Consider the following 14614-nt stretch of genomic DNA (forward strand, 5'->3'; position numbering starts at 1 on the left):
TTGAAGAGAAATCTCTTTATAGCTTTCATTTAAAATATAAAATAGGTGAAACTTTAAAAGAGGAACATCCCATTCCAACCAAATTTTAAAATACAGTTTCATGCTAAAAGCAGGAGTCTGGATGTCAGCCTCATGGAAGCTGCCAAGCAATACAGAAAGAAACCTAATCTTTCACATTACTTGCATCCATGTCTTTGCCTTCCTGGCTTATGTGAGTGTTGACATTTTTACTAGATTGATCTAAATCTTCAATTTTATTTTCTATTTCCATAGCACTGCTTTCCACAGGACTCTGGGAAGGCTCTTCACCTATTTCTGCTTCCATTTTTGTGACTAAATCATGTCCTTTATCTTCCACATCCATTTGCTCCTCTGTTGGCACCAGTCTGTGTTGAACTTCTTCCTCAGTTTTGTTTTCCAATTCCTCCTCTTTCCTCTTTGCTTTAAACACTTCAACTCCCATCATCCTCAGGTAATGAAGTCTCTCATTCTTGGGCACAAAGGCACGGAGCGACGTCTTCCCTTGCCAACCACACAGCACTATTGGACACTGAAGATCGTGAGGTTTTCTACAAACAAGCAGTGAAGTTCAGTCAATTACGAGAAAGTTCATCTTCAAAACTTCCTTTTATAGCCATACACCAATTCCGTTCTAACACTGAATGCATTTTGTAACTATTCACAGAAGATCAAAGTACGTTGTTTTTAACTTCAACACTTACACAGGCGCTTCCTTGTCTACAAACAAGCAGGCAAGGCAAAAAACCCAAAAACTCAATGCTATCAAGTTTCTGCAACTAGCAAAATAATTTGTTTTCAAAATTAATACAACGAATAGCAAAATGAAAGTTTACATTTAGAAAACTCTCAAGAATTTTGTCGACAAAAGTTACTTTGTCCACAAAAAGAACAATAAAAAGTAACTTTTTCCACTCCAAATGCTGGACTTTACAGGGAAACAAACAAATAAATTACATGCAGTGATCTGTTGATATCTAGCACAACTACCAGCTCCTCTTTATGAAGCTAAATTCTATGCTTGTTTTGAGAATTCACAGACAAGACAGCTTCTTTCCCTGTCTTATTCTCTGTATCTTATATGGCTTTACTGTTTCCCTCTCTGCATTTCTATGCCTCTAGTTCTGTTTTTGCTGAGTGAAAATTAATTTTTGTCCTGATTTTAGAAGTGCATAAATGGGAAGCAACACATCTACTTACTCAGGGTCTGGGTCATACTTCAGAACTATACTTCCCATGGCTACAGGGAAGGGGGAACAAAAACAAAACACATGTGTTACTTGGTACAATGACACAGTGATTGTAATCTGAAAATGTTCAAGAAAACAAGTTTTTAAACAAACACAGAGCATGACATGGTCAGCACTTATCTGCATCAGTACACTGAACTATAGACAACACCATTTTATTCCCTTTTTTCAAATCCAAGTATTCATATAGTTACAGATGCAATTGCCAACATTGCCTCCTTCAAAATCCCAAACAAACAAATTAAAATACAAAATCCACACAGTGGATTAACTAACTCAGTGAATCTAGCAAGGAACTTTTACTTAATTAAAATGAATGTAAGAGTATGCCAGACCAAACTTCAGTACATTTTTTCTTCCCACTTTGTCTCATCAAACATGGAAGTACACGGATCAGCAATGGATTGGAAATAAAACAATAACAAAAGGCTGAAAACCAATTTTCGTATCTTGAAGCATCCGGTGTAGAAGAAATAACAACTTAATACGAGTAGACAACGCTCCCCATATTTAAGAAAATCAAATCTAAGTAACTATACTTGATACATAAGGTCATGACAAGCAGTTGCAGATGACAAACAGTTTCAGCTGCAGCACTAACAGGTAGATAAACCAGAAGCGTATATAAAATCTTTGTTCATCAGATATTTTAAATGCTGCCTCACAGCACTAGTTTGCAGAAGTCAAGTTTGGCAACTCTTCCATTCTCTAAAGCCCAAAAACCTTAGAGACTACAATAAGAAAGGACTACAATTTCTAGCAGCACACTGGCTTTCAGTAATGCTTACTTACCTAACAAGTATATTTAAGATAAATTTAGTCAAAATTTTTAGCAGACACAGTTTATCAGGATTTACACAACCTTCTTTGCAAAGTATAAAAATAATTCTGTGACAGCAAAATTAGCAGGCTTACCCATATCTTTGACTTTCTTCTGTGTTTCACTGCTAAATTTGCTTAAGAATGGATTTTCCTGGGTTAGCAGAATTTTGACATCTTCTATGCAGACATTTATAATCCTTGCATGAATGAATGGGTACAGAGTATAAATTCCCTGTTTAATAAATAAAGACTATTATTAAAATGTTAAAAAGAGTATATGCTTTACCTAATACCAGAAAACAATTCTCCCATTTTAAACCATATGAAAATGTAAATTACCATTGATCTGAAAAAGTTAATGCCAGCTGTCTTATAGGCTCTCAAGGAAACCACAGTACCTCCTCTGAAAACACAGTGCTATGCAATTACCTCTTGTGCTAATCTGAATGCACATCCAAACTGTTCACCATCACTGTTGCGAGACCAGACTTTGATCCCTGTGTTGATAACCTGCAAACAGCAAAGCCAATAAGCATCAGTAGGGAGTATCAGTTCTAAATTACCACTCTGAACTTGCTTTTTCCTCAATTCTTCAACTTAAAATTCACTTGCACTGGACACTGAATTAATGTGAAAATTCATTCAACGGAAAAAGGAACTCTTGCTATAAAAATCTGGTGCTGCCTCAACAGAAAAGGCCTTTTACTCCTTTCCATATTGAAAACTAAACAGTGTGAGGAAGTGACAGTTTTAAAAAGAGGGCAACAAACTACTTATATCTAATTTTAATTTGAGTAGTAAGAATTTTCTATGTGATTCTAGGAAAGTCAGTCAAGTACAGGATTTCAAAAATGTACAACTAATTACTATTTGGACACTCTATCATATTTTGTGGAACTTGAAGCCTCACAACCTAATATAATGCACAAGTTTCTTAAAATTTTGTCAATTATGTAGCCATTTCCTGCGTAGGAGATAAAAGAATAATTGTTTATCCATCTCAAAGATCTGTTGCAAAGATGTACTGAATATACTAAAAAATTTTCAAGATTTGACTGGATGAGGCCCCAGAATGTATCTGATCTAGCTTTGAAGTCAGCTCTGTTTGATGTAGGAAGAAAGCTGGACTAGATGACCTTAATCCAACCTCAATCACACAGTGACTTTTGAGACAAATCTCTAGCATTTGCAAGACATTTTCCAGAGGGAATCATTAAACAAAAATCCTTCTAATTCACAAAAAAACACTTATTATCCCATTATCACTCAGCTTACTGAACTTTCAAAATGTTTAACTGTCACAATTTGAAACAATGTCCCCATGTAACACACCCAGTAAATAATTCAGCTGAACGTATCTTTTTGGTTGGCTTTCAAAGCTCTTAATACTTTTATAATTAAGGAGGTGATAAATACAACATCGTCAATGTAAACTTGTAAAGTTACCTGAAGAGTACATAAAAATGCTGGCACACACACAGCAGTTATACACTCCCTCTCTCTACTTTTAAGTTCTCTTTCATCCACCAAAAATGTACTGATTTTAATCTCAGAGACTGTTATTTACCTCTCAGAGTCAATTTTTCATCTCTAACACAGGAGGGACAGAGAGGAAAACATTAATCCAGACTTACAAAAATAAAAGCCTGTCAGAGAGCTAATCCTCTATGTAAACAGTACACTTGGCAAGTTCAAGGAGATACACACTGATGCTTATGAACCATACCTTCATCTTCTCACTGTTATTCAGAAGCACATTCCTTATCTCCTTAGAAACCATGTACAGCTGCCTCTTTTTTCCTTCTTGAGTTCGAGTCAGTAAATTCATCTTGGGAAATGATGGGTCCAACGCGTAAAACTTCCTGTGGCCATAACACTTGTTTTGATTAACCAAGCAATAAAATCACATACTCAAAATGCATGGTTTAGCCCATTTCCTCCAGCTATCTCTACAAACACTTAGCACTTTGGCTTCAGAACACAAAGATTAGACTTTGTAAGCTGCATGACATCAGAAAAGACAAGCTGTTATAGACCCTGAGACACACTGGAAAATTTCCAGTGCAAACTCTAGTTGGCTATTTTCATTTAGTGTTGAGGAGAGGGGGCCCCGGTACAAAGTCAGGCAAAAGCCATTATGCAAGACCAATGAGACCCATCTTTTGTAATGAACTGAACTTGAACCACTAACATCCCTGAACTAATAGGAATCTAAGTGCCAAAACAGAAACATCTTTTTCCTTACTGGATAGGGAGGAACAACGGATCATCTTCAGGGAGAAACACAAAAGGGTCTTCTTTAAATCCAAACAGCTTCATTTTTTTAGATGGTGGTGGTCTAAAAAGGAAATAACATGGCATTGTCAATTGCACTGAAAGTACTTGCTTGGTTTATTGTAACAATATGCCGAACAGAATACTGGCATTTTTTTGTGCTTCACTAACACTACACACAATTTAACTTGTTAAAATAAGGAAGTGAAGCAGTGCTTTGAAACAGAGTTCACAAAAACAAGTAAACAGAGATTTCTGATGGAATGATTGTGAAGACAATACAGACCTTCCAACTTCTGAAAGTATTTTTTTCCTAAACACAGAAGAAATTATTAAAAGGCTTGACAAATGCTAATAAGAAAACTGGTTATTTTCCAAACTTGCTGAATGAAGCACAGACAAGACAGAAAACATGGAAATGAAAGACAACTGAATGAATTCATTAATTTTTCTTGATAGACTTCTAAATTACAAAAGAACTACAGAATATTCAGCAATTGTAGAGCTGTCACAGTACAAATACTTAGACGTGGTCCTTACCCACATACTCCTTCCTTTTTACTCTGCTCAGTGGCCAAATTCTGTAATTCTTGCATTTTCTTAGACTCTTCATTTTCAGCAAGTGTTGGTTCATCAAAAGTACAGTCAGAACCATTTCCTGAATTAGCTGCTGTCACTTCAGTGTCTCCTGTTCTTTGTGGTAATTTCTGATGAACCTATTTCAAATTACAGTACTTTCAAAAAAACAATAGTAGCACCCAACTTGCAACAGAAGGCACCTATGTTCTCTCCTTGTATGTGCTTAATTCTTGTCAATTTGTATGCAAGTGCTTAAACAGATCCATTCAGGGAGTTAATCTGATTACTAGATCAAGATACCACTATAAATTGCATTTACCTTTAGTACTGATCTGGACAATTTCATACCAACTGTCCAAGAAAGCTATTTTTGTACCATCTACAAAACCATGTTCAAGCACTCAGAGAAGACTAATTTAAAACAGGGTCTGCTGTTTTCCTCCTAACACTCAAAGTGACACATGCATCCTGCTGCTGCACACCTTCTGTAAGAGTGCAGAAGTGTTTAACTTCTGTAAGAGTGCAGAAGTGTTTAACTCACAACAGCAGAAGATATTAGGAAAGTGCTTGCTTTTGAATACGTCTCTTCCCTATTGCCACATTTTTATTCAAAAGTTGTTCTAATGAAGCAGATCAAACACCTAACAAGGATTTACAAAAGAAGTTCTTCTCACAGACATGACTATCTAAGAGATTGAATAAATCACATCAACTTAAAATCCTGTTGACAGGATTTTAGAGACAATTGACAACAAATGGATTAAAGTCAGATGGCTGAAGCTGCTGCTCCAAACAGTTTTACAACCACTCCCTGTGCTGCTGATCTGCTTATCTGCTAGGGAATCACTCCTGAGCAACCAGCCACACAGTAAGATAAACTAACACCACAATTAGCTTACAACACAGCAGAAAAAAGCCTTTTAGCAGGGGACCACACAGCTGAAGAAGTGACAGCTTTAGCTATCCAATATAATATGCTTCTGTAATTCTTTCAAAGCCTTAATTCAAAGCCACTTCAAAATCCCCCTTTTTTTTTTCCTATTTTAAAAGTTGGCATGGTTTTTTTAAGTACTTCATGGATTTAGGAATTTATTTTTAATTGACACACTGCACTATAACTGAAGGGCAGATATAGAACAATTATAGTATGTCTTCTACTATGTGCAAACTTTTAAAAAAATCCTGAAAGTTTATTAGGAATTAACACTTTAGATAATTTAAAAGAAGTTACCTTAGGCTGACGTTTATTCCATGGCATTTGAGACTTTTTAATTAAGACAGCCACAAAGAAGCCACCTGTGTTCTGGTGATGTGGCAATATCCTAAGACTAGAGAGAAAAAAAAAATGTTGCAGCATAGTCATAGCTGCATTCAGAATCACAAACTACTAGAAGGCCCACATTTATCTTCACTTTCAGGACAAGATAAGTATTCCCAGTAGGACTGTGCAAATTTAATTTATCAGACTAGAAACAGGATCTAAATAGAGCATTCTGGCAAAATTACTTGCATCAATGCAACATGTTCATTCACTGTTCACATTTGAGCTTTAATGACTCATTTCTAAACAATATTTTTAGAATAGCTATGGAAAGCCTTTAAAAGCAAGCAAGTCACACTGTTAATATGTTGAAGTTTTACATACTTTCTCAGTAATTTTGACTGTTTATTGGATACAAAGAATTTGACCTTTTTGTAAGAGTACTCATTCCTCTCACGCAACTTGCAATAATTTCTCCTGATTCACTGGAATTTAAATACTGTGCACTGCCATTACATATGAAACAATCAAAATAGTCTCAAACCTACACATTCCTAATCTGACCTAACGATAATTTGCCCACAACCATACGTGTTACATCAAATCCTCATAAAATCCACTCAGGCAAAACTTACCAGCGCTCCAGATGCATTGCCTTTAGCTTCTCTTCATCTTTCACTGGAAACATGGTAGGACGTATTTGTGTTTGTCTGTTTGAAGGCACATCTTTCCACTCCTCAAACCACTGCCCATCTTTCAGCATCACCTTCAAAGGGTAAATATAAATTCAGTGAAGAATATAAGTCACCATTTCACAAGTTGTAATTAAAATACTTCCAATACTTGCGAAAAATGTTCAGACACCAAATAGAGAAGTTATTTTCTGTATAGAAAATTAAGTTCTTTAAAGTGTATTGCATTGTACATGTGCACTTCAGAGTAGGAGATTCTTGCCAGCTGCAGCTCTTTGCTCCACTTCATATGCTTAAAAAAAAAAAAAAAAAAAAAAAAAAAGAAGAAAAAAAAAAGCATACAGCCAAAGTATAGATTGGAAACATGTGAACCACCAAAATCCAGTGGAAGGACAGTGGTGAAATATGGAAGATCAGTGAGCCATCAGATTCAAGATACACTACTCCATTTTTTCCATGAGACTGGCTGTGAAGCATTGTGTTATAGGGAGCTTCCAAGCAGTATACAAAGGAAAAGAGCTACTGCAGTCTAGTTAAGATCAGAACTTAGAAGAATCCCAATTTCAACACATAAGAAAAATGCAAGAGTGCAACACAGCGTCTTGGTAGGCAAAAAGTAACATGACACAGGCATATACAAGTCACTGACAGAAATGCTTTTGTGGAGAGTTGCTGAAGAACCATGTCCCCATGAATTTTGTAGCATCTGTACCTTTACTTAGAACTCAGAACACATCTACAGATCCGCTTTAAGACACTGTGTACACATAACATCACCTCAGTCTGGCTAAGGGTCCAAGCTTTTGATGGACTCTCAAGATACAAACAGAAGGTAAGAGCCACAACTCTTACAGGAAGGCATTCTGAATGCTCTTCAAGCAAGGATACCAAGGTGAGAAAAATAAGCCAGGGAAAATTTGACTTCAGAGTTCTAGATGTCTGGTTTTGTACTGGAAGCTACTGTAAGAAGGGTCCCAAATGGGGATGCACAGGGCAAATGCATAAAATTAATCACTGAAATGAAGGCCCATTTTGTTGGTAAGGAAACAAAGTAAAACAGCTGCAGTGATGGCGACTTCAGGACTGGCAAGTTTGATGAAGTGATTTCATGCATCCCACTGTGATTGTCTTCAAAGTTTAATCAAGTGCTCTAGTGGAAACAGAAATGTAACATTCATCTGGACTACAATTTCACTGAGAACTTTGGAATATGGATTACAGCACCATGAAAGTCTGGCACTTCTCAGCCACTGATCAGATCACACCTTGTGCCTTTCCATATTTCCTGAAATAGAAATTCCTGTACTTACAGAATTAGTATTTCAAGTCAAAATATGCTACATTTCATAGTGCTAGATGGAGACAAGACAGACTGTACTTCTGAACTGCTCTTCTGTGGAAATCACGACTCAAGCTTGAGAAAAACCAACAGCAGGAGTGAAAAATAACCAAAATCTAAAAAATCTAGAACTATTTTGGCTTTACCAGAAAAACTGCCTAGCAGTCCTGTGCTGTTTTAGTTTTGGTTTACCAGCCTAATTGGTAAGTTGATGTGACTGGTAGCATGGCAAAGCACCAAGGAACTCTTCTCTAGTGCACATTTTACTGACCACCTGTTAGAGCAGAAGGAAGAGTAGAAGTAGAACAGATGACCAAGAAGAGTAGAAGAAGGAACAGATGACCAAATCTGGAGTTAAAAAGGTGTCTTCCTTCAAGCCCAAAGTAATTCACTGGAGTTCACTCATCGTCTGGCTTAAGGAGGGAGTACTGAATGCTATTTCCAAGCACCCAAGTATCCCCTGAACAAAACCTTATTTCTGTTTTTGCCGTTTCCAGAGATTTACAGTTAACTGATGTTCAAAAATATTCAGTGTAGTCAGTTACAGATCTCCCAGAAAACAAATGGTGCACCAGGGAACAAAAGACTACAGCAAGTAAAAACAGCAGCAAAGTAAGCAAATATATCAGGTCTAAAGAAAGTCTGGCAAACTTTCAACACATTTTATCAGAGTAGTTTTTAAAACCTGTTAGGGAGAGTTATATTCCAACTGCAGAGAAATAAGACGCTACAGGGAATAGAATATACCCTTAGTGATCATTATATAAATACATATACAGTGGCTTTATGGAGTACCAAAATGAGGTAAAATTAAGTTCACAGAGCCACAGTTATGCATTTTACATTTATTCTTCAGGTAAAAGCATACAGTGTAAACTTTAGGAACTATAAGAAGAAAGCAATCAGCTAGTTTCTAAGCTGGATTTCCAGTGGCAGAACATAAATCTTTATTCCCTGCATCTTGTTCATTAGCCTGTACACAGGCATAAACCTGTCTGCCACTGCGAGAGACTAGTGAGATGGTAAGACAGAAAACTTAATGGCATTGCAAAGGCACACTTTCATAACTCAAATTTAATCAGTTTCTTTCCCCTCTTCCACAATGGCCTTCTACTTTTCCTGACTACACTCTTGACAAGAAGCTGAAGCAGCTTTGGTGGTTTTGCCCTTCCCTATTAGTTTGCTCCCAGAACTGAAATCATTTAAGGCCTGGAACAAAATACAGGATTCTATTAATATTCTAGGATTAGTCACATCACTGCAAGCTTAATAGCTTATCTGCAGAAACAGTTTCACAGTTTTTACTTCCAAATGAAGTAAAATGGACCAGCTGAAGAACTGTGGAATCTAACATTCACAGACCCTGAAGACAGAGATGGATGGCTAACATTAAACGTGGCTGAAATTATGTTGCCACCTACAGGCCACATACTCACAACAGAATAGGGAATTATAGCAAGACAGTATAGGAGGAAAGAAAACTAGAGGTAAGAGGAGAGCAGATGAGGAAAAAAGAACTTACCTTCAGAAAGAGCAAAGACTTTCAGCTTAGCTCTCTCCCCTAAACATCAAATCACTGCCATTAATGCAGCTCAAGCCAATGTTGTGAAATGTTACACTTTAGAATTTCCCTAATTTAACACTCTACCACAGAGCAAGAACTTTACAAAAATATCAGCTTAAGTACCTTCCATTTTGTAATTCCTGGCATCCTCTTCAAACCCGGTAACTCGGAAGAGACATCAGCAAGTTCTAAGGCACCTGAAATCCCAAGAAGATAAACATTTTGAAAACAGAATTTAAGAGTTACGTTGCCAATGAACTTCTACAAACATAGTTTTCTTTAAAGTTTTAAGCCATTTTAGGAATAGCACTTTTTAAAACTTTTAAGAAATAAAATGCTATACAACTTCTACCACTTACATTAACAAAGAGCTGTTAAATACGTAAGAGTTAAGAGCAACTCATAAATTACCCAAAACATAACGGTCAGATATTTCTGTAGCAGCTGCAGAGTAATACTTTACAACCTGTATCATTAAAACTCAGTGTTCTAAGCAAAGGAATCATTGAAGTTCTTAATCTTGTTTACTCAGTATTTGGATTTACTACACTGACTAAGTATTTTTCGGGGAATAACTTTTGGTATAACTAAGCCTTCTGAAATGCCTATGATATTCCAATTTCAAGGACTTACAATCTCAATATATTCCAATGAGAGAGGAAAGGAATTTTCCTTTCCTTTCCTTTTAAAATGGAAAGGAAAATTCCAAACTTTTTAACACTAGCATGACAAAATATTATGTGCCTAAAATAGTTCAAACTACTATAAGAAACACCAACAGGGTATAGCTTCTACTGAATAAAAGCTTCAAGCAGCCCAAAGTCCAGAAGGAATGATATAAAAATTTACTGTTTAAATAGGTGATCTCCCTAAAAAAGATTAACTTTTAACATTGCCTTTCCGTGATTCTGAATACTTTAGTTATTGAACTAAAGTATTTAACTATTTTAGTTTAGTTATTTAGTCAGGTAGGCTTTTCCTCATGTGGTACACAATTCATCAATCTGTTTTACATGACTATAACCATTTACTCTTACAGTGACAGCTTAAGTGAGTCTTTAAATAAATGAAAAGGAGATACATGAATTCATAGAAAAATTCAAAAATGACATCTCAGATGTGATTACACTTGATGTTTTGCATCCATCCTTTAAATACTCCTGCCTCCCTACAGCATGACTTCAGCTGATGTCTTGAAGACTACATCAGACTGATCAAGCACTAAAGAGTCTGTCAGAAGTGCTACAATTTCCAATAGTTCCTACATGGTACAAAAAGGCCTTCTCCCTGCTCCTTCATCCCTAAGGGAAAGTAATCTCTCATCTGCTTCACAAGCAGCAAGGTAACACTGTGCTACAGACTACCAGTAAACCTTCTGGACTGACCTGATCTGATTCTTGAGATACAATGACCCTTGCAGACCACTGCACCACCTCTTTACTATTACCTTCTTAAGCTACACCTGTGTTCAAGTTCCAAGGATAACATTCACTTGCTGGGACACATCACAGCCTCCAAGTAAGCCTCAAAATACCTCCACTGGGCAGGGACTAGATCCAAAAATCATAGCCAGTCCTTCCTTCAAAGCACTGAATTTCCCCCAGGTGCTGCAATTGCTGACCTCCACATCCTACTGCTTTTGTGTTCCTATCCCAACTAGTTCTTAATGCTTTCCAGTCTTGTCACTGTTAAAATTAATACTGGCTTACTACGACCTTCAATAAGCCAAGCATACTATAATCTACTGGAAACGTGCCTATGATTACCAAAGAAACCTTCTACATAAAAATGTCCTTTCACAGAATCACAGAATAAGCTGAGTTGGAAGGGATCCATCAAGATCACTGGGTCCAACCCTGGCCCTGTGCAGGACACCCCAAGAGTCACACCATGTGCCTGACAGCATTGTCCAAACGCTTCCTGAACTCTGTCATGCCTGGTGCTGTCACCACTTCCCTTGGAGCCTGTTCCAGTGCCCAACCACCCTCTGGACGAAAAACTTCTGCCTGATATCCAACCCAAACTACCCCTGACACAACTTCAGGCCATTCCCATGGCTCCTGTCACTGGTCACCTGCCCTTCCTTTTCCCTTCATGAGGAAGTCCCAGGCTGCAATGAGGTCTCCCCTCGATCTCCTCCAGGCTGAACAGAACAAGTTACCTCAGCCACTCGTCATCAGGCTTTTCCTCCAGACCCTTTATCATCTTTGTTGCCCTCCTTTGCATACTCTCTAATAGTTTAAAGACTTTTTTTATATTGCAGTGATCAAAACTGCACACAGGACATAAGATGAGGCTGCCCCAGTGCACAGAAGAGTGAGAGTAGAAATTACATAGTCAATTCCTAATTAACCTGTGAGCACTTTAGCTAAAGTGCTGTTTCTAAGACAATGAAATTTCATTCATAATTTGGGCCCAGAATAGTTAAAAGTCAACATTACACAAAACAGGCTACCAACTTCCTGAGTAAGTGCAGTTCCAGGAGCAACAGAGCTACTTCTGCTCTGTAAAAGGCCCAACTTGAAAAAGTCTGTAGAACTTTTCATCCCAAATCCAATTAGAGGTTTCCAAATTTCTGGTTATTGATTCAGAAAAAACAGTACACAACAGCTAATAAAAGGGAACTGAACTCTAGTATCACAAAGTGATGCAGTGCAGCTTCCCAGCTCATCTCAATTTTTCCACATTGTGTAACCTCAGCCTTCACATGCAAGTCAAAAATGCAAAAAAACCCCATGAGTTTAAACACATTAAAATTCCAAGCATGTCAAAATGTGGGGCAAAGGATGCTAAGGGTATCAGTGACTCCCACCTACTGGTGTACAATTACTTTGCTCCAATTGCTTAACTACATTCCAGGCTTTTTACTCCTGTAGTGCACAGCAGCAATGTTCCACACTGAGTTTTCCAAAGGAATTACAGATGTCAGACATGGACCCCAACCAGTGGAAGCAGTTAGTGAGAGCCAGATAACAGAGACTGAATGTCACTGATCTGTAGACGTATCTTCTGTACCACTCACACAACTCTTCAGGTTTTGTATTTGCAGCTGATTCACACTGATTTAAGAAGACTACTCATAGCAACATTAATGAAATCCTGCAGTACCAAAAAATTCCACAGTTTTGCAAAGTAGCAGCGTATTACCCACACTAAGCTCATCACTAGTACCATCACACACATATCCCTTTTTGGCCTGAGGGAAAAAAAGAATTCCCCACTCTGTTCAAGCTCACATTCTCACCTTGACTCTTTTCCAGCAGAGATGCGATCACAGCTTCATTTTCGATGGGATTCAAGGAACATGTGGAATACACCATTCTCCCGCCTTCCGCCAGCTGTTCAACACCACGGGTTGCGATTCTCAACTGCAATCTGACAGAACACTCTTGGTGTAGCCAGCTGTCATTCAGGAGCCCCAAGAAAGCCTTACTGCACACACACAGCTCCCATGGGCTAAGGCAGCACTAGGGGAGTTCCACAGCTGTCAGCAGTACACAAATTACAGCCAGTGCTAAACTGAGTGCAGTCTATACTGCAGACACACTCACACTGACACCTTTCCAATTACAGCAGCAAACATTAGGTCAAACATTAACACTGACACAGTGTAACTTTGAAAATAACTTTCTGTATTTTGATCTTTCTAGTGCCCCATCAATTTTATTATGAAGTACTCAACACTAGAAAAATAACACCCGAAAACATGACTTTCCTCTGAAATCTAGTTAAAATGAGGAGCAATCTGACTATTACAAATATTATGGACAACACAGCTTAACTAGCAGTGGCCTTCTGAGAAAGGTATCACTGAGTTTCACCATGAGTTTAGACCCTACCTCCATATTTCCACCTAAACTGAAACCTGCAATAATGAACGAGTTGCCAAAAAGTCATAGCCCAGCTGAGTCACAGTAACCAATGCATCCCCAGCTTGTTAAAAACACACGGTAAAATGTTCTGAGTTTTTTCATCTGTTTCAGTCACGATATTTTATCAAATGCCTGCACTAGGCTAAGTACTCATTCACCATCAGTTTATATAAATCCATCTTGGGTAACTGAAACCATTTGTGTATGATCTCTAGAATCCTACAGACTTTAAAATATCACTATTAAATGATACAACTTACTGTATTTTCCAACAGTATTTTACCTGCCTAAATGCTAAGAATCCCAGCCAAGTAATTTGTTCCATTTTATTAGCTATCCTGTCAAAATCAATTCAATGAATATTTCCACATCAGATATTTGTGACAATACAAGCAATTCAGATTCACATGCCTCCCTCCTCATATCTGAAACCCTACACTTCCTCTCAATAGCACTAAGCTCTTGATTTGAGAGAAAAATGACTCTTCTTAGCCTTCACTTCGTCATATATTAACATATGAATCCATGCAGATGTAAAGATATAGAAAAAGGAGAGAAAAATGAAAGAAGTGGAGATGTGCAAAAAGCGTTTTTACCCATGGAGCTGCAAACTGTTCTGTGTTGTCCACTTCTTCCACACATCAATGTTTTTCCTCATGGTTCCATCTCCACTACAACAGAGGTTGAACAGATTTGTACTTTTTGTGTGTAAAACTCATTCCATATCCAAGTCATTTATAGCAGCACAAAAATACCAGTTCCTGTCCCTTATAACTAGTTCTCCAACACTGTTCTGTTTTGTTTCCTCAGTGTCTTTGTATTTCAGTGTCCTCAACATAAGGTCAAAATTTGAAGCTCTTCAACTGATCAAATTTAAGGACCACTTGGAATGAAAAAATTCACCTTGATTCTCTATCCCCACACTTAAAAGGCATTCAGAATT

General features: G+C 37.5%; 1 protein-coding gene across 1 annotated transcript in view; it reads right to left on the minus strand.

Annotated features, from left to right (window-relative positions):
* NSUN2 (NOP2/Sun RNA methyltransferase 2) overlaps positions 1-14614 on the minus strand; it is a 19889-nt gene continuing 5275 nt past the window's right edge. The window contains exons 8-19 of the mRNA XM_063399602.1: positions 14268-14342; positions 13044-13174; positions 9923-9996; positions 6840-6970; positions 6175-6271; positions 4905-5080; positions 4336-4428; positions 3817-3952; positions 2520-2600; positions 2184-2322; positions 1219-1258; positions 1-569 (exon numbers count right to left, since the gene is read on the minus strand). Coding sequence (XP_063255672.1) covers positions 164-569; positions 1219-1258; positions 2184-2322; positions 2520-2600; positions 3817-3952; positions 4336-4428; positions 4905-5080; positions 6175-6271; positions 6840-6970; positions 9923-9996; positions 13044-13174; positions 14268-14342 — 1579 coding nt within the window. The 3' untranslated portion in view covers positions 1-163. The remainder of the gene's footprint in view (positions 570-1218; positions 1259-2183; positions 2323-2519; positions 2601-3816; positions 3953-4335; positions 4429-4904; positions 5081-6174; positions 6272-6839; positions 6971-9922; positions 9997-13043; positions 13175-14267; positions 14343-14614) is intronic.

The sequence above is a fragment of the Prinia subflava genome, chromosome 1 (assembly GCF_021018805.1).
Source record: "Prinia subflava isolate CZ2003 ecotype Zambia chromosome 1, Cam_Psub_1.2, whole genome shotgun sequence".
NCBI lineage: Eukaryota > Metazoa > Chordata > Aves > Passeriformes > Cisticolidae > Prinia > Prinia subflava.